This window comes from Barbatula barbatula (genome assembly GCF_947034865.1).
Source record: "Barbatula barbatula genome assembly, chromosome: 5".
Taxonomy (NCBI): Eukaryota; Metazoa; Chordata; class Actinopteri; order Cypriniformes; family Nemacheilidae; genus Barbatula; species Barbatula barbatula.
This window is the reverse complement of record NC_136769.1, coordinates 1,977,603-2,005,551: the sequence shown is the minus strand read 5'-3', so window position 1 is coordinate 2,005,551 and position 27,949 is coordinate 1,977,603. Positions and strand designations below refer to the sequence as shown.

Here is a 27,949-nt window from a genome sequence, read left to right as displayed (position 1 = left end):
TTGGGAAGATCTCAACTTTCTTTGATTCGAACAAATAAAGTTTTCTCTTTGACACCTGGACCTTCTTTGTCTGAGCGATTCTTTGAAACTACAAGATCAACTTTCCATGACAAGTGTAAGTTGTTTGTACTACTGTCATGGTTTTTGGAAATGGCTTGTAATTTGGTGAAGTGTTTTTGTTCCACTTAAAATAAAATTCAATAGCCTAACGTCACATTTGTCACTTATCTGTTATTAGCCTAACAGTGAAAACACATCCATTGGTGTTAATAGAGCTGCCGGTCTTCTGCTGATGATCATGAACGTTTTCTTTTTGTTTCAGTATAACAGACACATCAGTGTTAACAGCTGTCATTATTCTACACCCATAGTTCCCATTTTCACCTCCTTCATTATGCTGATATCTTAAACTCTCATGGAAATGTCCTCACAAAACAGATGTTTGTGTTTTAAATATTGATATAATATAATATAATTCAGAGATTGTTTCATTTAAAATTGATGATAAATGAATCCAGTCGATTTTCAGTTTGTTTCTGTCGTCTGTATATAATGTAGGGTTCTGCAAATCTTCCATGATAGTGTATCAATAGTCCAACCATTTCTTTAAATTGTGTTTTACATTAATGAGATAATTGCATTATCCTATACATTTATACATAAGTATCTGCAATCGAACCCACAACCTTGCGCTGTTAACACAATGCTCTTACCACTGAGATACAGGAAAGCTGTTTTGACATCACATACAGTGCATATGGCCAATGTCTCAAGAGGGAGCAGCATGACACACCAGCTTCCAGAGCCGCCACCTGGATGCACTTTGATTTTATTGATGCATGTTTCAGCGCTCATGTAACATGCATTCATTGTGATTTCAATGATGCGAGATGTCTCCCTAAAATGCAATCTAAAGTATGCACAAACTAACATTATGGTAAAAAAGACATAATAGGAATTGGTTTAAATGAAGCTTTAACGGTGTCTACTGGTATGCAAGTGTTGGGATGTTAAAAACAAGTTGTATTTTCTGCTCTATTTGAGACATTTTTATTTGTAAAAATCTATTGCAAAATGTATAGTATGAAAATCTATTTTATTGTGACTTATGTATCATGCTGCAGTGTTCACATTGGATGATGGATCTGCGACAGGAGGTTACACACTGTGTGACTTTACAATAGGTCACAATCACTGACAACTGTCTGCTCCGCAAACAACGTTTCACAACCAAACGCACGCGCGAAGTGATGCGTGATATTAGCGTTCTCGCGGGAACCTAACTTTGCCTTGTATCTTGCTTTCTCATTGGCTGTAGGTTATCGCAGATGTCATTTTCCAGTCAAAACTCATTTCACACAGCAGGATTTTGAGTCGCCGTCAGCAGGTATATATATTTAGCATGCCAAATATTTCACGGGAGTCTGTGACGCGTCTGCATTAGAGCGAACGGACTCGGAAGCTTGAGCCACGTGGTGTGGAAGAGAGCGAGCGACTGCACACCTGCATGTTTGCAGTAATCTGACAGAAAAGCCATTTATAACATTTATTCCTCGTATTGTTTGTACAGCACTAAAAACTCACAAACTTTTGAAAGAGTAAGTCCAAATATATTTGTAAGCAGGATGATGGGGAAAACAAACCAGTGGGCGCTCCGTGTTTAACTCATTTTGTTTTATTCCATTTCAGTATGTGTATTTCTGTATTGTTTTTTAAATGCTTTGTTTATTGAAAACAAACCGTGCACGCGTTTGCATTTACAGTAAAGTAAGGAAGACCTGGAACACCTTAGGTGTGCAGAATCTTATTGAACTACACTAAAATGGCCACATGTGTGTAATAGAATGTTATGGAAAAAAAAATTCACTCAACAGATTGTCACTTCAAACCTGTATGACTTTCTTCTGCAGAACACATTTTAAAATAATGTTGGGAACAGAAAACCTTTGGTCCCCGTTCACTTGCATTAGATTTATATCCATACAATAAAAGTGAACAATCGTTATTGGTTACCAACATTATTATTGGTTATAATCTCTTCATTTGTGTCTTGCAGAAGGCAGAAAATCTCAACTTAAAAATGACGATGGGGAGTATGACTATATTGATTTTTAAGATAAACTATTCCTTAATGGGACAAATTGTACACAATGTAGCCGGGGAGCTAGCTCCTTTAGCTTGAAGGGTGTGGCCGAGTACATGGTTTGAGAGGACACTAAAATATGAGGTCCGGTCCCTTTGTTTAGATTGCACGTGTATGGAAGCCTTTGGGTGAGCTCTCCTTGTCATGTGTGCATGGCTATTGCCCAGAGCAGATGTGAAGTACTTCCTTGTTATTCTGAGTGGACACCATTGGAGAGAGGGAATAAGTGGGTCATCAGCTGATAGACTATCGGTAATGCTGGGTGTTTTGATAGAGGATATTGGTCCAGTGTTGATGGCAGTGTTGCAGTAGGTGTAGTTGTTCCTCCGGTTATGGTTGTGTTTTCCCTTCGCTGGTTTGTCCCTGTAGGTGGGTGCTGTATGTTTCCAATCTAGCTGTGGGCTAGGATGGTGATGTATGGGACTGACTAGCGAGGTGGTTTATTTTTTCTACCTTGTCCCTTCCCAGTCTCTCATTTCTGGCCATTAGAACATGCGCCATACCACATTGACGCCTGCCGCATGTGGATTACACTTGTGCATGGTGTGGCATTGTTTTTGGCAGGTATTATGTTTTTATTTGCAGTGTATTATGAGTGGGTCAGCTGCCGAGTGGTTAGAGCCAAGGGTTATTGATCAGAAGGTTGCTGGTTCGAATCTCAGTACCAGCAGGTCATGACTGAACTGCCCTTGAGCAAGACACCTTACCCCTGATTGCTCTGCAGTAATGTGCCACTGTAAAAACTAGTATGTCACTTTGGATAAAAGCGTCTGCCAAATGAATAAATGTATATTATGAGTTTCGGGACATTTACCCAAGCCTTTCAAATTTAAAAACAGAAAATCATTTGTACTTTCATTCCTTACATTTGACTTTATTTTAGACATCAGAGGTGGAAAGATATGTGAAGGACAGAAAGGACGATGTGGCTTTTGGGTGTTAGAAGCTGGTGGAACAGTTGTGTCTGGTTGAAATCAAGGAGGCCGATATCCAAACATGGTCACATTCACAACAGACTAGGACATGGGACAAGAGAGGAAAACAGGGATTCCCTGCCATTGCATCTGCATGACATACTTCCCTCCCTGAAAAACACAAACACACAAGTTGGCTTTAAAGCTTTTAACCTCACACAAGAGCAAATTAACCATAAGTACCTTTTGTGTAACACCACATCCATTATAGGGTGTAGCATAAACAAGACCTCCATGAGTGTGTGAAGTGTGTCCACAGTTAGGCGGCAAATGACCAAGAGGAACCGGTGCAGAACTATCTGTGAGAAATAAGTTAAAGGCGACTCAATGCTGAAAATCTCATTACACTTTTCATTAAGGGTCCAGTGAAATTTAGCAGCATCTAGCGGTGAGGTTTCAAATCGCCACCAACGGCTCACCGCAGCCCCTCCCTTTCAAAGCACTATGTGGTAAAGGACCAAAGATGTCATTGTGTTTTCACTTTTGCCGAAGGATCTACACACTCTGTAGAGAAGTTTGCCCATTTAGTGCTACAGTGGAAACATGGCCAATTCCATAAAACTAGAAGCACCAGTTCGATTTTATAGGATATTTGAGCATCATATAAAGTATAATTTATTGAGTCCAACTGACACAGGAAATAAAAACATTACAGCAAACAATTTGTCAATTTTGCCAGTGAAGGTAATACAAGTCAAAGACAAACAGGAATTCCCAACTTACCTCGACAAAGCTCAACTTGGTCCACACCAGAACCAAAGAGTTGCAAATTCATAAAATCTTTATCACACTTCAGCTTTGGAGACATTTCATCCCAGGGTACTTCAGATGGGGCTTCAAATTGATCTTGCATTGCAGCGCTTCTCGGCAGATCTGAAATACAATGCAAGTGATTGGTAACAGTGTATATGAATCCATAAACATTGTACAAGTGCATTACATACAAGAGACGCTGTCGTCATCAATGAGGTTTCCAAAATCAGCAAACTGGTCATCAAGTGTCTCTTGATCTGACATATCAGAAAGAGTTTTATCCCCTTCATCACTAGCTTCATCTGCAATACAATGCAAACGATTCATAACCGGCATTTCAATACCATACACAACAATGACAAGTATATTACATACCAAAGAAGGTGTCGTCATCAATGATGTTTCCAAAATCAGCAAACTGGTCATCAAGTGTCTCTTGATCTGACATATCAGAAAGAGTTTTATCCCCTTCATCACTAGCTTCATCTGCAATACAAATACAAGCGATTCGTAACCGACATTAATTCCATATACACCATGACTCACAAGTGCATTACATACCAAATAAGGTGTCGTCATCAATGGGGTTGTCAAAATCAGCAAACTGGTCATCAAGTCTCTCTTGATCTGACATATCAGAGAATGTTTTATCCCCTTCATCACTAGCTTCATCTGCAATACAAATGCAAGCGATTCATCACCGGCATTTCAAGTCCATATACACAACAGTGACAAGTTTATTACATACCAAAGAAGGTGTCGTCATCAATGGGGCTGTCAAAATCAGCAAACTGGTCAAGTGTCTCTTGATCTGACATATCAGAAAGAGTTTTATCCCCTTCATCACTAGCTTCATCTGCAATACAAATGCAAGCGATTCGTAACAAACATTTAAAGTCCCAGTGAAAATAAATTACTTTTTCTATCTTTTCAAGAAATGTTTCAGCGTATATTGTTATTAGTTTATCAGTGTAGGTCACAATTCCATTTCCCTCTGAAATGTATCAAAATACTGAAGTGAGAACAGCTGCAACTTCCGGTTCACATGGACTTTTAATCCTTTTTTAATCCACATACACTGCAATGATGCACAAGTGCATTACATACCAAAGAAGGTGTCGTCATCAATGGGGTTGTCAAAATCAGCAAACTGGTCATAAAGTGTCTCTTGATCTGACATATCAGATAATGTCTCCCCTTCATCACTAGTCGTTTGTGTCCAAGACAAACTTCTGCAGTGTATTAAAGTACTGAGTGTACTGACCGTAAACACAAGTAGAATAACAAATTCATTTCCTCTGCTTTTGCAAAACGCCATTGTGTGCACAAAGATACGCTACTAGTGCACAAACAGTCTACTGTGCTGCTTTATGAGATCCCATAATTGCTCGTTTGGTCAATTGTAATGTCCATGGCCAATCACAAACTTAGTTTAATCACTGACGTATAAGGTTCAGGTGTTTCATCTTCATGTGAGACTCTAAGCAGAGGAACCACGTATGATAAATGTGTCCGTGGTCACTTTTGCGATTCCATGTGTATTTACTTCGTTTATTTATTGATAAGTTTAAATTGTTTATTTTTATATTTCAACAATTTTATGATACTTAGTGGGCACATACACAACATTATCGCTTATTTTATACAATTTATTCCTTTATTAAAGGTCTTGTGTTTATATTTTAGCGTTCCCATGATGCCTTATGGTACATGTCACTTCAGGGTTTACCATTTTTGAGAGAAGATGCGACGTTTCTTTCAAGGTGTTTATTACGATATAAGAAGATTGTACAAACCTCTCTTAACTCACAAGCAGGCAAGGATATATTGATCTGTACATGAATACTGTGGCTCTATTTTACAGGCCATTAGCATTTGAAGAAAGAAACGGAATAATGTAGAAATGAAACACTGCTTCTTCACTGTATGAATGAAATAAACACACTGATTTAAAATAAAGATGCAAAAGAGACTTAAGGCTGGTGATTTAGATCCGACTGTTTACTTTCCATTAAAACACAACGGACTGTTTTCATGTGTTTTTGACGTAACCTCGTATTTCATAGTGAAACGCGCAGAAAGACACAATAGAGAACTTATTTTCATGTTTATGTCTTTTATGTTTACACTCAACATTCACATTCATACACACAATACATCCATGCACTCGCACTACATTACTGATATTCACATCCACACCTGATATTTTGGTTCTGTCGGTGAAACTTGTGTTACATGTATAATAAATGTATGTTTTGCACTGCTTGTTTGAGGCATGGTCTCCTATCTTTTGTTATGGCTCTGAGCCAGTCGGAACATTGTGTAAAAAGCAAATATGAGAATTCTTTAGAAAAAATCGATTTCGATTTTCACGACTATACGGGTAAATGAGATCACGCTCTCAAATAGCAAAACTATAATATGTCACGACTACGCCACCCCAGCATTGACCCAGCTGGGGAAATACCCCTACAAGGGCACACAAGTTCGTTTCTCTCTCTCCCACAATCACAAGACAATGAGACGTGAATCCGTACAGAAAAATATAATTCTTTACTTGATAATCACAAATCATTTAAAAGGCTGTCAGTGAAACAATGGTGCTAGCTGGCCAGGCCACTGGTTTGTATATGAGCAACGGAGCTCAATCACTACACAGACATGCAGGCTCTTGTGACGGAGCTGGGGTGCACTATTAGCTGGGCAGGCTAATAGTAACTTACATACAAGGATATTATAATCAAGCTGCTATTAACTCGACATGCTGCTATTTGAAAATGGTGCTCACAAGTTTCTATTCGTCTTGTTGGTCCCGGTAACCCAGCCCCTGACGCAAGAGGTTCTTACTTGGCTCTGTTCTAGACCAGCAATGATCTGGTGCTACTACTCTTTCTGGTTCGGAGCTGGTGCTTTGTGTGTGGAAAAACAAAGAACCGATTTGAAACTAGGCTCTGGCTCAGAACCAGCACCAGCTCTCCCTTGGTGGAAAAGGTTGAATCAGTGTTTCCTCCATAATGAGTTTGTGAATTTAAAAGAATGCTTTAACTAATCCATTACACCTTAAAGGTGCACTATGCAAGAGTCATTCATGGTTAGGTGTAGTCCTAACCCTAAATTTAAATATTCATTCATTCATTCATTCATTCATTCATTTTCTTCTGCTTATCCGGGGCCGGGTCGCGGGGGCAGCAGTCTAAGCAGAGATGCCCAGACATCCCTCACCCTAGACACTTCCTCCAGCTCTTCCGGGGGGACACCGAGGCGTTCCCAGGCCAGCCGGGAGACATAGTCCCACCAGCGTGTCCTAGGTCTTCCCCGGGGTGTCCTCCCGGTCGGACGGGCCCGGAGCACCTTCCGGGGAAGGCGTCCAGTAGGCATCCGTAACAGATGCCCAAGCCACCTCAGCTGACCCCTCTCGATGTGGAGGAGCAGCGGCTCTACTCCGAGCTCCTCCCGGGTGACCGAGCTTCTCACCCTATCTCTAAGGGATCGCCCAGCCACCCTGCGGAGGAAGCTCATTTCAGCCGCCTGTATCCGGGATCTTGTCCTTTCGGTCATGACCCAAAGCTCATGACCATCGGTGAGAGTAGGAACGTAGATTGACCGGTAAATTGAGAGCTTCGCCTTGCGGCTCAGCTCTTTCTTCACCACGACGGACCGGTACAGCGACCGCATTACTGCAGAAGCTGCACCGATCCGTCTGTCAATCTCCCGTTCCATCCTTCCCTCACTCGTGAACAAGACCCCGAGATACTTAAACTCCTCCACTTGAGGAAGGAACTCTCCACCAACCTGAAGTGGGCAAGCCACCCTTTTCCGACTGAGGACCATGAATTCGGATTTGGAGGTACTGATTTTCATTCCAGCCACTTCACACTCTGCTGTAAACCGTCCCAGTGCATGCTGAAGGTCCTGGTTTGAAGGGGCCAACACGACAACATCATCCGCAAATAGCAGCGACGAGATCGTGTGGTCCCCAAACCTGACACCCTCCGGCCCATGGCTGCGCCTAGAAATTCTGTCCATAAAAATTACGAACAGAAGGGCAGCCCTGCCGGAGTCCGACATGCACTGGGAACAAGTCCGACTTACTAAATTTAAATAGTATTTTATAATATGTCCCTCTTTTGTGATTTCAGATTATAGATAAACATGTGCTTGTGGATCTACATCAGATGACCATGGCAACCCAAGTGTGGAAATGGAGGACTGTTTTTAATCTGAAATCTGTGATCTATGATGGACGATTCTTCTGACCCCATATGAATGCATACGGTCGTCTGTCAGAAGCTAGATCATTTCGATTATAAAGTTATCAATATGGATATTTTTCTTACAAACACATCTCTTTGCTTAAGAAGGCCTTTATTATCATAATGTAGCTATGTTTTCATGCTCTGCTTGTATATCTACTGTCCAATTAACATTAAATGTTTGTTTGCAATTCACAAAAATTACTGTTCTGTTTCATTGGAGGGACCCATTACATGTTTATAGTTTTTCTTTTACTGGGAGAAACAACATTTGATGATTATTTTCCCATTGTCCAATCATTTTGTTAAAATAAATAGTCTTTGATTTTATGTACTTATTGGGGTTTTATCCATTGTTCTTAGTTATTTTGCAAAGATAAGCTATATTTTAAAAGTACATTACTGTATAAATAAAGAGAAACTTAATAAAGTAACAAATAAAAGCCATACATTTACAGAGATTAAACTGAAACATGGGCGAGGCTAGCCCCTTTTTAGGGGTGCTTCAGCATGGGGATTGTTTCAGCACCCCTAAAACTTGGAGTAAGAACAAGCCCGTAGGCAGGGGGGGTTCGGGTGGTTCGAACGAACCCCCCATCACTGCCAAAGGTCCACAAAGCAACGTCTCTGAATGATAAGGGGGAGGGTTTTATATATATTTTTTTAATTAAAAGGATTTCTATATTTTATCCACTCAATATTGCAGGGCCAATATCACTGAATATCACACTATGTTTTATTATTATAATTACGCTATGTTTATAAAATGTCCAAAACATACTACGTAGTTTGAGGTTTAAGGATGAAAATGAAAACATCCCCGCTTTGCTAATGGTGTCATCCTCTTCTCTTCTTCTCCTCTCTACCTGCACGACCGTCATCCAGCGCGAAACACACGCGGAGTGAGAACCCGTTATGTAGTGTTGTGAATCAACTAAGTTGCTCGAAAGCTGTCTCACACTTCTTTCCTTTTACATAGAGTTGTTATTATTGCCTAATGTTTATTATATCATTATTTTAGTATTAAGTAGCTTATATATTCATATATAATATCATATTCAGTGTTGTTTCACTAAACCCCACCCTCTTGTGGTGAGTTGTGGTAATATAGCCTTTTGAGTGTTGATTGAGCTGCACTTTGAATACGGTTAATAGATGTCTCATCTCAAATGTGGCTATCCCGGTGGCTCACCTTTGCTCTACTGCTCCCAATTTAGCTGTATTCAAATACCGCAAAGGATTATTATCAGTGTCCACAACACAGGGTGACCCTTGTAGATTTTCCCTAAATTTCTCAGAGACTGCCCACTTAAGGGCCATGTGACGAGTCACCCCTTGCAAAATCAGCGTCGCCGTGGAGACGGAGGAAATCAGAGTGGCGCACCTGTTACCACCTGCGGCTCATCAGAGCCGTTATAAAAGCTGAAGCCACGGTGAGCAAGCTCTCCGCACACACGCACGCACGCACAACCTCCAACCTCCGTATGTCTTCTGTGTTTTATGAGGTTCAGACGACTGACCCTTCGGCAGGACGACACCGCCACCCAAACAACCAGCGCAACAAACCACCCACTCAAAGGTCTGGTATCCAGGACTTATCTGCCGTGGCTAGTAGGAGCGCCTTTCCCAGTCTTTTCCCGCTCCCGCGGCTATTTCAATAAAAGTTGCCCTCCGGGGTTGTTTGGCATTTATAGTGTACGTGTCGTTACTCTGCTCGCCACAACTGGTGGAAAATGCAGGCAAAGTAACAAATGAAACATATCCGCTATAAAGCACCGCTCTCTCTCGATGTGGAGCTGGAGTCTCTATTAAAATTTATTCCAGCGGGTGAAAAGATATTCTACTTGAAAATCTATCATGGTGGAGAGGCCAGGAAAGCAGTTGAAAGATTATTTTATCGAAACTCGGAAGATGCATAAGGGAGCGTTGAAGGTTTAACCTGAAGATTCTTCTCATTGAAGTCTAACTCTGTCCCATCTGTAAACTGTCCTACAGGTATAACACTTCATTCACTGAATCTCTGTGCAGTTTCAAGATTTTGGATCAAAGGATCAAAGCTTGAGTTGACAAAGAAACTCCACGAGCTGCTTCATGGTACCAACAAAGCTTGATCACATTGGTTTGGTTTTGTCAACCCAAAACTAATCCAATAACCCTGAGTTTGTTCAGCTATATTCATGGTACAGGCCCCTCGTCTCCTTTGTGTTGAATCCTTAACTTGAACTCTTGTATGATATGGTTTAAAATATAACGACTGGAAATGTATTATAAAACTTGTCCACAGATTTTTCTCCGGTGTCTATAGGGTTGTTTGAACAATACATTCTTCCAAATATCATTTAGTCAGGTTTTTAGTTTAGCCTAAAAATGCATTTAAAGAGATTTTTGGACCAACAATCTGCCACAATTCAAACATTAAACAACTAGTCACAGAAACAAACTACAGTTTAGTCAAGCTTTATTAGGTTTGTTCAAGAACCTGAAAGACAAAACATTACACTAGGCATCAATAGAACACCCAATTAAGAACTTATCCTTTCATGTACCCGCTTGATATTTAGCAGGGGTGGGTCTGTGGAGTCCTGGCCTGTGGGGTCCTGGCCTGTGGGGTCCAGCAGGGGTTGGTCCTGGCCTGTGGGGTCCTGGCCTGTGGGGTCCAGCAGGGGTTGGTCCTGGCCTGTGGGGTCCTGGCCTGTGGGGTCCTGGCCTGTGGGGTCCTGGCCTGTGGGGTCCTGGCCTGTGGGGTCCTGGCCTGTGGGGTCCTGGCCTGTGGGGTCCTGGCCTGTGGGGTCCTGGCCTGTGGGGTCCAGGCCTGTGGGGTCCAGGCCTGTGGGGTCCAGGCCTGTGGGGTCCAGGCCTGTGGGGTCCAGGCCTGTGGGGTCCAGCAGGGGCTGGTCCTGGCCTGTGGGGTCCAGCAGGGGCTGGTCCTGGCCTGTGGGGTCCAGCAGGGGCTGGTCCTGGCCTGTGGGGTCCAGCAGGGGCTGGTCCTGGCCTGTGGGGTCCAGCAGGGGCTGGTCCTGGCCTGTGGGGTCCAGCAGGGGTTGGTCCTGGCCTGTGGGGTCCTGGCCTGTGGGGTCCAGCAGGGGTTGGTCCTGGCCTGTGGGGTCCTGGCCTGTGGGGTCCTGGCCTGTGGGGTCCTGGCCTGTGGGGTCCTGGCCTGTGGGGTCCAGCAGGGGTGGGTCCTGGCCTGTGGGGTCCAGCAGGGGTGGGTCCTGGCCTGTGGGGTCCTGGCCTGTGGGGTCCTGGCCTGTGGGGTCCTGGCCTGTGGGGTCCTGGCCTGTGGGGTCCTGGCCTGTGGGGTCCTGGCCTGTGGGGTCCTGGCCTGTGGGGTCCAGCAGGGGTTGGTACTGGCCTGTGGGGGTCAGAAGGTGCAGTGGGGGGCCCTGGCCTGTGGGGTCCAGCAGGGGTTGGTACTGGCCTGTGGGGTCCTGGCCTGTGGGGTCCAGCAGGGGTTGATCCTGGCCTGTGGGGTCCTGGCCTGTGGGGTCCTGGCCTGTGGGGTCCTGGCCTGTGGGGTCCAGCAGGGATTGGTCCTGGCCACATGGGCAAAACTTCCTACTTCTTATCAAGTGCATTACAAACGGCATAAACCACCCTTTACAATCCGACTAAAGATTCTATCGGTTTGGGCATTTTTAATCTGATTGACGTGTTTATATTTCATTCAGATTGAATTTTTAGTTGAATTACAATGTTCCATGTAAACGCAGCTAATGATGTAATTCATAGTAGCACAGGTCTGACAGTAAAAAAAATTCCAACATTGACAAAACTCACTCTTAAAGGAATAATAAACGTATTATTGGATGAGATTAAGATGGTTTTCTCTTTTAATTAAGATAACTATTGAAGCTTAAAGTTGTTAATGCATTGAAGTGTTCGCTTTTGCAAGAAGTATGTGACATTTTGTATCCATGTTTGGTGGTATTGTGTATAAAGTTTTGAGAAGTGGAGCCATAGTTCAGAAAAGTTGTGTTTCAGCAATTTGAAACAAACTATAACTGCGGTTTAAAATTTTACAAATAATTTAAAATAATTATTTTATAAAGCATCAGTTTAAATGTACTGTTCAGTGACACACACCATGTTAGAATCTGTCTCCACATTAGGGCTTTCTGCACATGGTGAAATGTATCTAGGTTGAAATTTTATTCTGTCATTTAATCATTCTATTATATAATTTTAATCATGAATTAAATTGTTTGATTTCTAAATTGTGCATGTCAATAATTTCTTTTATTTGTGTATCCCTTAACAAGCCTGCAAGACTGCCATGGAGCTGATGGGCCCAGTCAAGGAGTTCATTAAAACCTATGTATTTTGATGGTTCCTGTCTAATTAATAGTCTAATTCATTTTTAACACCATTTCTGTGTTTTATTTGTTTTTATTGTTATTGTTCTTTTTTGCATATTCAGATTGCTTCCCAGTTTTGTATGTGTAATCATGCAATGTTTGTTTTTGGCAATATTAATAAATAAAATGTTTCTGAATTATCTGATTGATCTGTCATGATTGGTTGAGACCTGGCGAACAGGAGTGAACCACCCAAGTGCCATCATTCAATGCGGTATGTGGGCCAGAGCAAGGTGTTGGATCTGGGCCAAAATTAAATCTACAGTTGCCCAGATTTGGGCCAGATCTGCTTTATTTGTTTTGTATTTGGCTGACATGTGGCACTGCTTAGGCTTTCTTGTGGTTAAGATCTGGCGAACAGAAGTGAACCACCCAAGTGCCATCATTCAATGCGGTATGTGGGCCAGAGCAAGGTGTTGGATCTGGGCCAAATCTGGGCCAAAATTAAATCTACTGTTGCCCAGATTTGGGCCAGATCTGCTTTATTTGTTTTGTATTTGGCTGACATGTGGCACTGCTTAGGCTTTCTTGTGGTTAAGATCTGGCTAACAGGAGTGAACCACCCAAGTGCCATCATTCAATGCGTTATGTGGGCCAGAGCAAGGTGTTGGATCTGGGCCAAATCTGGGCCAAAATTAAATCTACTGTTGCCCAGATTTGGGCCAGATCTGCTTTATTTGTTTTGTATTTGGCTGACATGTGGCACTGCTTAGGCTTTCTTGTGGTTAAGATCTGGCGAACAGGAGTGAACCACCCAAGTGCCATCATTCAATGCGTTATGTGGGCCAGAGCAAGGTGTTGGATCTGGGCCAAATCTGGGCCAAAATTAAATCTACTGTTGCCCAGATTTGGGCCAGATCTGCTTTATTTGTTTTGTGTTTGGCTGACATGTGGCACTGCTAAGGCTTTCTTTTGGTTGACATCTGGCAAACAAGGGAGGACCGCTCAAGTGCCATCATTCCATGCCAAAAGTGGGCCTGATGAATGTGTCCAATGTGAGCCAGATCTGGGCCACATAAATTTTGCTATCTGGGTTTCTATATTTTATCCACTCAATATTGCAGGGCCAATATCACTGAATATCCCACTATGTTTTATTATTATAATTACGCTATGTTTATAAAATGTCCAAAACATACTACGTAGTTTGAGGTTTAAGGATGAAAATGAAAACATCCCCGCTTTGCTAATGGTGTCATCCTCTTCTCTTCTTCTCCTCTCTACCTGCACGACCGTCATCCAGCGCGAAACACACGCGGAGTGAGAACCCGTTATGTAGTGTTGTGAATCAACTAAGTTGCTCGAAAGCTGTCTCACACTTCTTTCCTTTTACATAGAGTTGTTATTATTGCCTAATGTTTATTATATCATTATTTTAGTATTAAGTAGCTTATATATTCATATATAATATCATATTCAGTGTTGTTTCACTAAACCCCACCCTCTTGTGGTGAGTTGTGGTAATATAGCCTTTTGAGTGTTGATTGAGCTGCACTTTGAATACGGTTAATAGATGTCTCATCTCAAATGTGGCTATCCCGGTGGCTCACCTTTGCTCTACTGCTCCCAATTTAGCTGTATTCAAATACCGCAAAGGATTATTATCAGTGTCCACAACACAGGGTGACCCTTGTAGATTTTCCCTAAATTTCTCAGAGACTGCCCACTTAAGGGCCATGTGACGAGTCACCCCTTGCAAAATCAGCGTCGCCGTGGAGACGGAGGAAATCAGAGTGGCGCACCTGTTACCACCTGCGGCTCATCAGAGCCGTTATAAAAGCTGAAGCCACGGTGAGCAAGCTCTCCGCACACACGCACGCACGCACAACCTCCAACCTCCGTATGTCTTCTGTGTTTTATGAGGTTCAGACGACTGACCCTTCGGCAGGACGACACCGCCACCCAAACAACCAGCGCAACAAACCACCCACTCAAAGGTCTGGTATCCAGGACTTATCTGCCGTGGCTAGTAGGAGCGCCTTTCCCAGTCTTTTCCCGCTCCCGCGGCTATTTCAATAAAAGTTGCCCTCCGGGGTTGTTTGGCATTTATAGTGTACGTGTCGTTACTCTGCTCGCCACAACTGGTGGAAAATGCAGGCAAAGTAACAAACGAAACATATCCGCTATAAAGCACCGCTCTCTCTCGATGTGGAGCCTGGAGTCTCTATTAAAAATTTATTCCAGCGGGTGAAAAGATATTCTACTTGAAAATCTATCATGGTGGAGAGGCCAGGAAAGCAGTTGAAAGATTATTTTATCAAAACTCGGAAGATGCATAAGGGAGCGTTGAAGGTTTAACCTGAAGATTCTTCTCATTGAAGTCGAACTCTGTCCCATCTGTAAACTGTCCTACAGGTATAACACTTCATTCACTGAAACTGTGCAGTTTCAAGATTTTTGATCAAAGCTGGAGTTGACAAAGAAACTCCACGAGCTGCTTCATGGTACCAACAAAGCTTGATCACGTTGGTTTGGTTTTGTCAACCCAAAACTAATCCAATAACCCTGAGTTTGTTCAGCTATATTCATGGTACAGGCCCCTGGTCTCCTTTGTGTTGAATCCTTAACTTGAACTCTTGTATGATATGGTTTAAAATATAACGACTGGAAATGTATTATAAAACTTGTCCAGATTTTTCTCCGGTGTCTATAGGGTTGTTTGAACAATACATTCTTCCAAATATCATTTAGTCAGGTTTAGTTTAGCCTAAAAATGCATTTAAAGAGATTTTTGGACCAACAATCTGCCACAATTCAAACATTAAACAACTAGTCACAGAAACAAACTACAGTTTAGTCAAGATTTATTAGGTTTGTTCAAGAACCTGAAAGACAAAACATTACACTAGGCATCAGGAGAACACCCAATTAAGAACTTATCCTTTCATGTACCCGCTTGATATTTAGCAGGGGTGGGTCTGTGGGGTCCTGGCCTGTGGGGTCCTGGCCTGTGGGGTCCAGCAGGGGTTGGTCCTGGCCTGTGGGGTCCTGGCCTGTGGGGTCCTGGCCTGTGGGGTCCAGCAGGGGTTGGTCCTGGCCTGTGGGGTCCAGCAGGGGTTGGTCCTGGCCTGTGGGGTCCTGGCCTGTGGGGTCCTGGCCTGTGGGGTCCAGCAGGGGTTGGTCCTGGCCTGTGGGGTCCTGGCCTGTGGGGTCCTGGCCTGTGGGGTCCTGGCCTGTGGGGTCCTGGCCTGTGGGGTCCTGGCCTGTGGGGTCCTGGCCTGTGGGGTCCTGGCCTGTGGGGTCCTGGCCTGTGGGGTCCTGGCCTGTGGGGTCCTGGCCTGTGGGGTCCTGGCCTGTGGGGTCCTGGCCTGTGGGGTCCTGGCCTGTGGGGTCCTGGCCTGTGGGGTCCTGGCCTGTGGGGTCCTGGCCTGTGGGGTCCTGGCCTGTGGGGTCCTGGCCTGTGGGGTCCTGGCCTGTGGGGTCCTGGCCTGTGGGGGTCAGAAGGTGCAGTGGGGGGCCCTGGCCTGTGGGGTCCAGCAGGGGTTGGTACTGGCCTGTGGGGTCCTGGCCTGTGGGGGTCAGAAGGTGCAGTGGGGGGCCCTGGCCTGTGGGGTCCAGCAGGGGTTGGTCCTGGCCTGTGGGGTCCAGCAGGGGTTGGTCCTGGCCTGTGGGGTCCTTGCCTGTGGGGTCCTGGCCTGTGGGGTCCAGCAGGGGTTGGTCCTGGCCTGTGGGGTCCTGGCCTGTGGGGTCCAGCAGGGGTTGGTCCTGGCCTGTGGGGTCCTGGCCTGTGGGGTCCAGCAGGGGTTGGTCCTGGCCTGTGGGGTCCTGGCCTGTGGGGTCCAGCAGGGGTTGGTCCTGGCCTGTGGGGTCCAGCAGGGGTTGGTCCTGGCCTGTGGGGTCCTGGCCTGTGGGGTCCAGCAGGGGTTGGTCCTGGCCTGTGGGGTCCTGGCCTGTGGGGTCCAGCAGGGGTTGGTCCTGGCCTGTGGGGTCCTGGCCTGTGGGGTCCAGGCCTGTGGGGTCCAGCAGGGGTTGGTCCTGGCCTGTGGGGTCCAGCAGGGGTTGGTCCTGGCCTGTGGGGTCCAGCAGGGGTTGGTCCTGGCCTGTGGGGTCCAGCAGGGGTCGGTCCTGGCCTGTGGGGTCCAGCAGGGGTCGGTCCTGGCCTGTGGGGTCCAGCAGGGGTCGGCCCTGGCCTATGGGGCCCTGGCCTATGGGGCCCTGGCCTATGGGGCCCTGGCCTATGGGGCCCTGGCCTATGGGGCCCTGGCCTATGGGGCCCTGGCCTATGGGGCCCTGGCCTATGGGGCCCTGGCCTATGGGGCCCTGGCCTATGGGGCCCTGGCCTATGGGGCCCTGGCCTATGGGGCCCTGGCCTATGGGGCCCTGGCCTATGGGGCCCTGGCCTATGGGGCCCTGGCGGCCTATAAATGGTTATGGGTACTTGAGGGTCAGAACGTACGGTGGGGGATGCTGTTGGCAGTGTCAAAGGGCAGGAAAGAGTCACTTCACGGTCAAGGTATAACAAAGGGAGATACCTTTCCATATCCTGAAAAAAAGACAAAAGCACATTAATATTGGCTTTCATAATAAACAATCCGGTTGTCAAGTACACATAGAAAAGCAAAGAAAAAAGGTGTAGTTGACAGGACTATTACGTCTTACCTTCATTACCCAACAGCTTCCAGTAAATGGTGCTGTAACCACCAGATCACCACGAACAGTATCCAATGTGAACCCACATTTAGAGTACTCTGACAGCAGAGGCTGCCATGATCCATCAACTGAAAGGAGGTGGAAAATCCTCAAGAACTAGTCAAGTTTAAATTCACTCAAGAATAAGACAAAAACTACCTTTGATCATAACAGTTTCAGCCCCGAGTCCAAGCAAGACAACCATTCCAGTGGGCAAGCAAGTAGCTGTAGGATGGGAAGCAAAATCCGTAGGAAGGGGAGAACTCACAGGGCATGACGCCTGCACAGGTGCCCCCATTATAATCATAGACACAATATAACTTCCACCCTGTCAGAAGAGAGAAAAGATTAAGACCCATTTGCACAAACAACTGCAGCAAAAATGTATAAATGACCTGTTGTCGGACAGGACAGCCACTGAAAGGAACAGAAAACGAAACATCCCGACGAATCCTCTTCACAGAGATACTGCAGCTGGCTGGGATTTCAGACACAGGCACTGGAGAACCCACTCCTATTTAAGAGAAACCATACCATAACAGACCTTCAATTGGGAAAAGGAAACCAAAAGGTTGTATAGGCTTACCTCTATCAACTAGGAAGTGGGGCATTCTTGGACCAGGAACACGCAATGTCATGGCATCATTACCACAGTGCACAGAAGGACCCAGACGTTTCAGCTTATCCTCAGCAAGTTGGAATAGTGCTTAATTTAGTGGAATAAAACAAGTTAACAAGTTGCCCATTTAAAAAAACATGCAATGTAAACATTTTACTGTGAACATACCTTGTTCACCAGACCAGTAGCCATTAGTCTCTTCTCCTGTTCTCCCAGCAGAAGCATTGGATACACCACTGCCAATAATAAGCTTGCCAAAATTGAGTGTTCTGTTGGCAATGGTGTCATGAGGAAAACCCATTCCTGAAACAGCAGCATGACCAATCCTTAAACAGCTTGCTGTAACCACAGTCAAGCCAAAAAGTAAAAGATCCCTAAGCCCCAGCATCGCAAGGGCAATACTGTACTCTATTCTAGTGTGCTATTTTTACTCACCTTTTGTACTCAATCACTTGTTAATTTACATGGCTGACCAATCAAATCTGTCATCTGTGTAATCAATCACCACTTAGCTTATTGTTTTCACCTGTGTCTAATAACTTTGTGAATTAACACAAATATCTAGAAAATCTGAAGCCTGTATTGATAAAGCGTTATTTCTGGGGCCATGGTGGTTTCCTGTAGTTTGCAATGGAAAGACTGCGGTTTGCATAACGTGGTCTAAGAAGCCGCGTTTATTTACACCAAAGCGTTGGATGCGCAGTATTTGTTTACAGTGGTTTTAAAGAATTACAAATACTTGAAAATCAAAGTGATGTAAAAAAACATCTTAAAAAGGTAATATAGCTGTTTTAAATGATTTAACTTAAATTTTATTGGACTAAAAATATATAGTTGTATTTTACAACTTTTTAATACCTATTTTAGTTCAAATTATTTTAGTTTAAGTTTGTTGCTTTGAGAATTTATAAAAACATTTTTTTTGTTTCAACCTTGAAATTAAATCTGTTATAGTTCCAAGTCTCACCAAGTGTTTTGTCAAGTTTGATCTTGCTATTATAAAAACTGACCATTTTGTGGGTCTTCTTGCTGCTTTACCACGAAAATCCAGGTTTGCCAATGCTTGGTTTGACGCCACAAAAATATTATATACACATGTATATATATATATATATATATATATATATATATATATATATATATATATATATATATATATATATATATCAAAGTGATGTAAAAAAACATCTTAAAAAGGTAATATAGCTGTTTTAAATGATATATAGTTGTATTTTACAACTCGATTTTTTAACCCCTTGATAGGCATCGCCTATTTAATGAACATACACAATGAAAAAATACAAAATGGACAGGGACTTGTGAACACAATGAAGACAAAACACATATTATATACAAATCGATTTTGCAAATCACTGGAAAGGTCTAAGACTATAAAATACATATTTCATCAAAGATATAATGTTTGTCATAATAAGATAAGAGTTAACTTGCAAAATATTGAAGCTGGCGGAGCAGTGACAGTAAGCACGATAAATACTATATACGATATATAATATAATTTTATTTAACTTAAAAATCGAAGGCATCTGAAATTGGTGTTTTTTACTGTGTAGTGTAGCAACTTGATACCTTCTGTCCTATGAAGATGAATGAGGACCTCTACAGTTCTTTATTGTGTGATTACTTCATGTGCATCATGCTTTCATCAGAACTTGATTTATTTGCTGCTCTCTGAGGATCCCTACCATGTGTTGACATTTCCGCTCTGCATACAGTGGATTTACTAATGTGCTGAAAATGACTTCAAGTTTAAATTAATAGATAAATGTACCAATAAACAAACTCATCAATCAGTAAATGAATGAATGAAACAACAGAAATAAAACAGAACTAATAATAATACAAAGTTGTCATGTTCTCACTGCACATGAGTTCTCTAGTGATGAGTGTTAGATGATTGTTATATGGACAGAGAAAACCCAAAAGCGAATCACAGTCAATAAAGTCTTTAATGGGAAAACAAGGGAATCTCCCGCAGTGGTAGACAAAACAGAAAGCCTCCCGCAGAGGCAGACAAAATAGATATCTTCCCGTAGAATAATCAACTGAAAGCACCCGGAACAGCGTCCGTAGATGGGGGAAGAAAGAACCACTGAGAACTTAGTCCCTCGGGAGATGACGCAGCGGGTGGTCAGCGGAACCCCGAAACGGCAATGGCAAAAAACAGCCGTAGCACTAAGCAGACATGGAGAACACAGGTTAGAGCAAAAATAGCAATATCTGCAACACTACAATACCCGGGATGACAGGAGAGCTAGGGCAGAGTAACTCCTTTCATTGGAGAAAAACAAACGATCTGACAAAGAGATAGAGAAAGGAGAGGAAAGAAGTAGCCAGTGTAATTACCGGGAAGAGAGTACAGGTGCGCGAAATCAGGCGGAAGGCAGGGGGAAACAAGAGACAGCTGGAGGAGAGTGTGTGATGAGTGCGTGCGTTAAGTAGGTGTGTGTGTAAAATACCGAGTGTGATCAGGAGAGGGAAGCACAGGAAAAGGAGAAAGACTAGATCATAACAGACTCCCCCCTCAACGAGCGCCACCCGGCGCTCCCGAGGAGGAGGACTGGCGAGAGCGGAGGAAATCATCGACGAGCGAGCGGTCCAGGACGTCCCGAGAAGGAACCCAACTTCTCTCCTCAGGACCATACCCCTCCCAGTCCACCAAATACTGGCAACCGCGACCTCGACGGCGAACGTCCAGTAGCTTGCGAACCCTGTAGACAGGGGCGCCCTCGACTAAAACAGGGGGGTGAGAGGGACGCGGAGGGGCGGATACTACGGGCTTGACGCAGGAGACGTGAAAGACGGGATGGACGCGACGGAGAGTAAGGGGCAATCTTAGTTTGACTGAGACAGGACTGACGACCTTGGTGACACGAAAGGGACCGATAAACCGAGGGGCTAACTTTCGTGAAACGGACTGAAGGGGGAGATTCTGGGTGGAAAGCCACACCTTTTGGCCACAACGGTAGCGGGGGCTCTTAACGCGACGCCTATTAGCGGTGACGCACATTTGCGTCCTTGAGCGGCTAAGCGCTGATCTCACCCTACTCCAGGTACGCTTGCAACGTCGGATAAACGCCTGAACAGACGGAACGGTCGAGTCCGAATCTTGAGCGGTAAAAAGGGGTGGTTGGTACCCAAGGCAGCATTGAAAGGGAGAGAGACCAGTGGCCGAGGAGGGAAGGGAATTGTGGGCGTATTCCGCCCAGGGAAGCTGCTCGGACCAAGACGCGGGATTCCGAAAAGCGAGGCTGCGCAGTATGCGACCGACACTCTGATTAGCGCGTTCGGCCTGACCATTGGTCTGAGGGTGAAACCCGGACGAGAGACTGGCAGAGGCACCGATAAGACGGCAAAACTCCCTCCAAAACTGGGAGGCGAATTGGGGACCCCTGTCAGAAACTGCATCCGAGGGGAGACCATGTAGTTTGAAGACGTGATCCACCATTATCTGAGCCGTCTCCTTGGCGGAAGGGAGTTTCGAAAGCGGAATGAAATGTGCCGCCTTAGAGAAGCGATCGACGACCGTCAATATAACTGTATTGCCGGCCGACGACGGCAGACCCGTTATAAAATCGAGAGCTATGTGTGACCAGGGACGTGACGGAACGGGCAGAGGTCTAAGAAGGCCAGCCGGGGAGGTATGACCAGACTTAGTTTGGGCGCAAACGGCGCAGGCGGCAATAAAGCGACGAATGTCCCTCTCGCGAGAGGGCCACCAGAAGCGCTGGCGAACCGAGGCGAGGGTGCCCCTAACGCCGGGATGGGCTGCCAACTTGGAGGAGTGTCCCCACTGGAGGACGGCTCGACGAGCGGATACTGGAACAAAAAGCAAATTCTTAGGGCAGCATCGTGGAATGATGGAATGAGCGAGCGCGCGTCTTACCAGCCTCTCTATTCCCCAAACAGTCGCCCCAACCACACGTGCAGGGGGTATTATAGCCTCCTGGGTCGAGGGGATCGCCGAGGAATCAAAGAGACGGGAAAGCGCGTCGGGCTTAACATTCTTAGACCCCGGTCGAAAGGAAATAGTAAATTCGAACCGAGCAAAGAATAGCGCCCACCGAGCCTGTCGCGCGTTCAGACGCTTGGCGGAACGAATGTATTCAAGGTTACGGTGGTCGGTCCAAACAATAAACGGAACTGACGCACCCTCCAACCAGTGCCGCCACTCTCCTAAAGCCAGACGGACGGCGAGCAATTCACGGTCGCCGACATCGTAGTTGCGCTCGGGGGGTGAGAGACGGTGCGAGAAGTAAGCGCATGGGTGAACCTTGCCATCAGAGGCTGAGCGCTGGGAAAGAATAGCCCCAACGCCCACCTCTGAGGCATCGACCTCGACAATGAATTGCCTTGAACTGTCGGGAGTGGCTAAGATGGGCGCCGTAGTAAACCGCGACTTAAGGATGTCAAAAGCCCTCTGAGCGGAGTCGGACCAAACGAAATAAGACTTAGGCGAGGTAAGAGCGGTTAACGGAGCGGCCACCTGACCAAACCCTCGAATAAACCGGCGATAAAAATTCGCAAAGCCAAGAAAACGCTGGAGAGCCGTGCGAGAGTCAGGCACGGGCCAATTAGTGACCGCTTGGACCTTAGCGGGGTCCATACTAATCCCCTCCGCCGAGATAACGGACCCGAGAAAGGTTACCGAATGCGTATGAAACGAACATTTCTCCGCTTTAACAAAGAGACGATTCTCCAAAAGACGCTGGAGGACGCGTCGCACATGCTGAATGTGCACCTGGAGAGAGGGTGAAAAAATCAGAATGTCGTCCAAGTAAACAAAAACAAATATGTTGAGCATATCGCGCAGAACGTCGTTTACGAGAGCCTGAAAAACAGCGGGAGCGTTAACAAGCCCAAAAGGAAGGACCCGGTATTCGAAATGCCCGAGGGGCGTATTGAAGGCGGTCTTCCACTCGTCCCCCTCCTTTATGCGTACCAAATGGTAGGCGTTACGCAGGTCTAGCTTTGTGAAAAACCTTGCTCCCTGTAAGATCTCAAAGGCCGATGACATAAGTGGCAAAGGATATCGATTCTTGACAGTTATGTCATTAAGCCCCCTATAATCAATACAGGGACGCAGAGATCCATCCTTCTTTTTCACAAAGAAGAAGCCTGCCCCAGCAGGAGAGGAGGAGGGAACAATCGTGCCAGCCTCGAGGGTTTCGGAGAGGTAATTCTCGAGAGCCTTACGCTCCGGAATAGACAAGGAGAAAAGCCTCCCGCGGGGTGGCGCAGCACCAGGCAAAAGGTCGATACTGCAGTCATACGGACGGTGAGGAGGAAGCGAAGTGGCCCGGGAACGACTGAACACCGCCCGCAGATCGTGATACAACTCCGGGACTCCGGTCAAATCACCAGGCTCCTCCTGAAACACAGAGACAGAGGAGACAGGGGGAATGGCAGATACTAAACACTTTACATGACACGACAGGTTCCATGATAAGATTGTGCCCTTAAGCCAGTTTATCTGGGGATTGTGCTGAACTAACCAGGGAAAACCTAAAACAATGGGAGTAAAAGGGGAATGAAAAATTAAAAAGGAAATGGTCTCACGGTGATTCCCAGAGACCGTGAGGGAAAGGGGAATAGTCTCTCGGCACACATTGGGAAGGGAACTACCATCTAGGGCAAAAAGGGGAGTGGCCTCCTTAAGATCGATAAGGGGAATACCCCGTTCGAGAGCCCATGCCTCGTCGATGAAATTCCCTTCGGCCCCAGAGTCGATCATAGCCCTGGTAGAAACAGTAGAACCCGACCAGTGCAGGTGAACCGGAATGGTAGTACAGGACTTAAGTGGAGGGACCAGAGAAGTAGTGCTCACCAGTCTCCCTCCTACAACCGGCGAGCGTTGGCTTTTACCGGACACGTTGAGACGAAATGCTTATCGGAGCCACAATAAAGACACAAACGGTTACTCATCCTCCGTTCTCGTTCCTTGGCAGAAATGCGTACGCCCCCCAGCTGCATGGGTTCGGAGGCAGCATCGGCGACTGAGGCTGAGCGATCGAAGGATGATGACGAGGAACGGGGTGGAGAATAATGAGCAGCCTCGGAGTTCCTGACTCGCCGGCGCAGATCAAAGCGCTTCTCTATGCGGCTGGCGAGATCAATGAGCGGATCAAGACGGCTAGGAATCTCCCTGGCCAGAATCTCATCCTTCACGTCCGCGTTGAGTCCCTCTAGGAAACGCGCTACCAGCGCAGGCTCATTCCAGCCGCAAGTGGTTGCTAAGGTGCGGAACTCAATAGAAAAATCGGCAACAGAGCTCCCTCCCTGGCGAAGAGCTGAGAGTAAGCGAGAGGCCTCCACGCCGTGCGCAGAGCGGTCAAATACACGAATCATCTCCTCCTTGAATCGGGAAAATTGGGACATGAAGTCCGCCTCCGCCTCCCAGTTGGCCGCACCCCACTGACGAGCCCGTCCGGCGAGAAGTGAGATCACATAGGCGACTCGGGCACGGTCCCTAGCGTAGGTAGAGGGTTGAAGAGAAAAAATGACCTCACACTGTGTCAAAAACGAGCGTTATTGAGTGGGCTCACCCGAATAGCACGGTGGATTATTAATCCGGGGCTCTGGAGAATCGATCGGCCTGGGAGTGGAGGACGACTCGTGACGCAGGCGAAGAAACTGCGTGGAAAGTTCGGACATCTGCTCCGCCAGGGACTCTACGACACGTCTCGTGGTTGTCAGCTCCTCCTCATGCTTGCCCAGCAGAGCTCCCTGACGTTCCATCGCAACCTGGTAAGGATTCTCGTTCGCTGGGTCCATCATGGTCAGATCGTACTGTTATATGGACAGAGAAAACCCAAAAGCGAATCACAGTCAATAAAGTCTTTAATGGGAAAACAAGGGAATCTCCCGCAGTGGTAGACAAAACAGAAAGCCTCCCGCAGAGGCAGACAAAATAGATATCTTCCCGTAGAATAATCAACTGAAAGCACCCGGAACAGCGTCCGTAGATGGGGGAAGAAAGAACCACTGAGAACTTAGTCCCTCGGGAGATGACGCAGCGGGTGGTCAGCGGAACCCCGAAACGGCAATGGCAAAAAACAGCCGTAGCACTAAGCAGACATGGAGAACACAGGTTAGAGCAAAAATAGCAATATCTGCAACACTACAATACCCGGGATGACAGGAGAGCTAGGGCAGAGTAACTCCTTTCATTGGAGAAAAACAAACGATCTGACAAAGAGATAGAGAAAGGAGAGGAAAGAAGTAGCCAGTGTAATTACCGGGAAGAGAGTACAGGTGCGCGAAATCAGGCGGAAGGCAGGGGGAAACAAGAGACAGCTGGAGGAGAGTGTGTGATGAGTGCGTGCGTTAAGTAGGTGTGTGTGTAAAATACCGAGTGTGATCAGGAGAGGAAAGCACAGGAAAAGGAGAAAGACTAGATCATAACAATGATATCATGATGTATGGCACTTGTTATGGTGTCAGACTTTCGCATCAAAGTCAGATTGATCAGCGGTTCGAATCCTGCCAAGTACCATTTGTGAGAATATGTCAGGGAAAGAATATACTCTGATGTAATACACGAGGCCACGATGGCTGATGTTATTGATGTAAGGGTGGATGAGATATATTTTTATATATCTAATTCACTCTAAAGAAAAACTGTTTTAAATAAAATGCACAGGGAAATGGCAAAATTCCACTCGGTACTAAATTGTTCTCCTGAAATCAAAGTACATCCCTGTTAGATTTAATTTCTGCATAAATGAATGCAAGCCCGCAAAATAATGAATTGTGAAGTAGTTAAGCTCACTGAATACATTCCTGGCTAAATAGTTGGAGGAAGGGATTCCCTCTAAACTAAACATTCTTAGTCTTACAATGCTGTACCTTATTTGGTCATTCTGTGAATCCCTGGACCTATGAAACCTTCCAGATGTCTTTTTGGTATCGTATATAAAGACTTCTAAAATAAATGTGTTCGAAAGCATGATGCCTCTCTGTGTCTTGTTTTTGTGCTCCCAGATCTGCAGAAGAATTCCCTCACAACATCCAACCTATTTCTGATTTGAGATTTTAATGGTAATCCAAAACACAGAACGTGTTAATAAAATGTAGTGTTTGAAAGGAGCCTGAAATTTAACAATCCCTATGAATTAATTCAGCCCCTTCACACACAGGATGCTCTATTAAAGCACATTTTAGTCACTGAGATGGTCTCTGTGTGATCAAAATGTATCCATGAATGACTCAGGCTTTGACATGATCGAAAAGCTGGGTAATAATCTGGTCTTTTCCCTGGAGCTTTACATTCAAAACATTAAGCAGCTCTGTGATGTCCACAAGGAAAGCAAGGTCAGAAAGCCATTTCTGGTCCATTGGCACTTGGAAGTTACTGTTCTTGCTTTCCTGAAAAGCTCTGATTTCATCACGCAAATCAAAAAACCTCTTGAGAACTTTTCCTCGGCTCAGCCATCTAACCTCCTGGTGGTACAGCACATCACCATATTGCGCATCCATCTCGTCCAACAGTACCTTGAACTGCCTGTGAGTCAGCGCCTTGGAGCGTATATGTTATTCACAATTTTGACGACTTCACGCATCACATCAACAAGCCCAATGGATTTGGCACATAGCTGTTCTTGATGTACAATACAGTGGTACTTCACGACTTTCCCCCCACACTCATGGACTTTCTGAGACACCAAAGTAGCAAGGCCACATTTCTTCCCTACCATTGCTGGGGCTCCGTCAGTTGTCATTCCAGCCATATTCTTCCATTTTAATTCGTTCTTTCTTCACACGCGCTCAACCACAAAGAAAAGGTCCTCACCTTTAGTAGTCCCTGAAAGAGTCTCGGTGCCAGCAAGCTCGTGTGGCATTTTCTTGAGCCGACGAAGGACGTAGCAGTGTACTCTGCTCCGATCGAAGTTTAGCAAGCAGCTTATTAGCCTCTTGCTTTCGTGCCTCTCCGCTGTACTTTGAGAAAGCCGAAGAATGTTTTGTTTCATAATGAAGACGAATATTGTACTCTTTCAACACAGCGACTGACTGTTTGCAAACTAGACACACTGCCTTTGAATTAACCTCAGTAAAAAGAAAATCGTTTTGCCAATTTGTTTTAAAATGTCTCTTGTCTGTGTGCCACTGCCGCCCTCTCTCCATTATTAATGTTAACGTTTCTTGTCGCAAATCGCGCCGTTTCTGCGAGTCACAGTAGGCATGCGCAAATAAGAGTCAAATTCGCTTAATCATAAATAATTAATCCTTTAATTTTACATCATTGTCACTCAAAAACATGTCATGTAAAATGTTAAAATATTATGTCAAATCAGAAATTAAAATCTGCATGATTGCCGTTTTTATGTACCTCTCTTACCATATATGGCATCGCGGGCCAAAATAAAGGTCGCAGCGGGCCAACTTTGGCGTGAAACAAAAACAGCAGCGCGACAAATAAACTGCGTACCTGTGTAGTGCGTACATGTGTCTCTGTTGTTAAAGTTTATCGTTAATTTGATTCACATTTTAACAGTCGGGAGTCATGTAAACAAGACGTCACGTGCGTCTTTTCTGGTCAGTCGTCATGGAAACAGGAAGCCCTGGCGTTTGGACCAGAGTGTCAGAGGAAGTGATAGTTGCAAAAAACTTTCTGAAGCACAAGAGTGAGGCTGGTACAGTTCAGGACATGATAGCAGTGTACAAACTCCTAGATTCGGAAATGTTCCCTTCATTGGAAGCTGTTATGCCGTCTTTAAGTGCCTTGGGTCGGCAATACATGGCTCAGGAGGACCACAGGACAAAGCAGACTCCAGCACCTAGCTGTGATGTCTATTGAGGAGTTGCTTGAAATAATTGAACCCCAAAGGGTCATTGACAGGTTTGCCACCCTCAAAGTGCGGCGACATAGATGAACTCTACCAAAGTAGAGCAAAAATGGGGATTCGGGGAAAGTACTTCAACAATTTCCCTCTATTTCTTTTTTATATCTTTACTTTCTAAGTATTTTCAAGACCTCTGTAAATTATCTGGATATTTTGGACTTTTTGGTTTTACCTTTTTTTCTTTTTTTTGCTCTTAATGTGAAGCTTGTTTTATTATTATTTATTGATGACTGGCGTGCGACCAGATAGCGATGACCATTTGTAAATAAATTACAGAAGATGAATTACATTTTGTTGTCCAAGTACCTTGACAATAAAGATCTAATCTAACCAATCTGATGACTGTTGATACAAAAGGAG

The 27,949-nt window shown here is 45.3% G+C and overlaps 2 protein-coding genes across 4 annotated transcripts in view; both read right to left on the bottom strand.

Annotated features, from left to right (window-relative positions):
• LOC306894863 (uncharacterized protein) overlaps positions 1-18,130 on the bottom strand; it is a gene marked incomplete at its 3' end in the record, with an annotated part of 55,092 nt that extends 36,962 nt beyond the window's left edge. Inside the window, exons 1-8 of the mRNA XM_079457702.1 lie at positions 17,895-18,130; positions 17,694-17,813; positions 17,503-17,621; positions 17,267-17,435; positions 17,078-17,196; positions 16,489-16,961; positions 15,517-15,876; positions 11,472-11,601 (exon numbers count right to left, since the gene is read on the bottom strand). Coding sequence (XP_079313828.1) covers positions 11,472-11,601; positions 15,517-15,876; positions 16,489-16,961; positions 17,078-17,196; positions 17,267-17,435; positions 17,503-17,621; positions 17,694-17,813; positions 17,895-18,114 — 1,710 coding nt within the window. The 5' untranslated portion in view covers positions 18,115-18,130. The remainder of the gene's footprint in view (positions 1-11,471; positions 11,602-15,516; positions 15,877-16,488; positions 16,962-17,077; positions 17,197-17,266; positions 17,436-17,502; positions 17,622-17,693; positions 17,814-17,894) is intronic.
• Positions 2,929-5,245, bottom strand: LOC306894149 (uncharacterized protein). Of its 3 annotated transcripts, none has more exons than XM_079456433.1 (8): positions 4,978-5,245; positions 4,619-4,726; positions 4,432-4,542; positions 4,246-4,356; positions 4,062-4,172; positions 3,841-3,990; positions 3,301-3,416; positions 2,929-3,228 (listed from the first exon to the last, which is right to left on the bottom strand). In XM_079456433.1, exons 1-8 carry the CDS (start codon positions 5,186-5,188, stop codon positions 3,160-3,162), a joined length of 987 nt encoding a protein of 328 aa, XP_079312559.1. In that variant the 5' UTR covers positions 5,189-5,245; the 3' UTR covers positions 2,929-3,159. The 3 variants fall into 3 exon arrangements, with proteins under 3 accessions (XP_079312559.1, XP_079312557.1, XP_079312558.1); XM_079456431.1 differs by having other exon boundaries at positions 2,995-3,228; positions 4,062-4,166; positions 4,978-5,205; XM_079456432.1 differs by having other exon boundaries at positions 2,995-3,228; positions 4,062-4,127; positions 4,978-5,205.
• Positions 18,131-27,949: the final 9,819 nt, after the last annotated feature.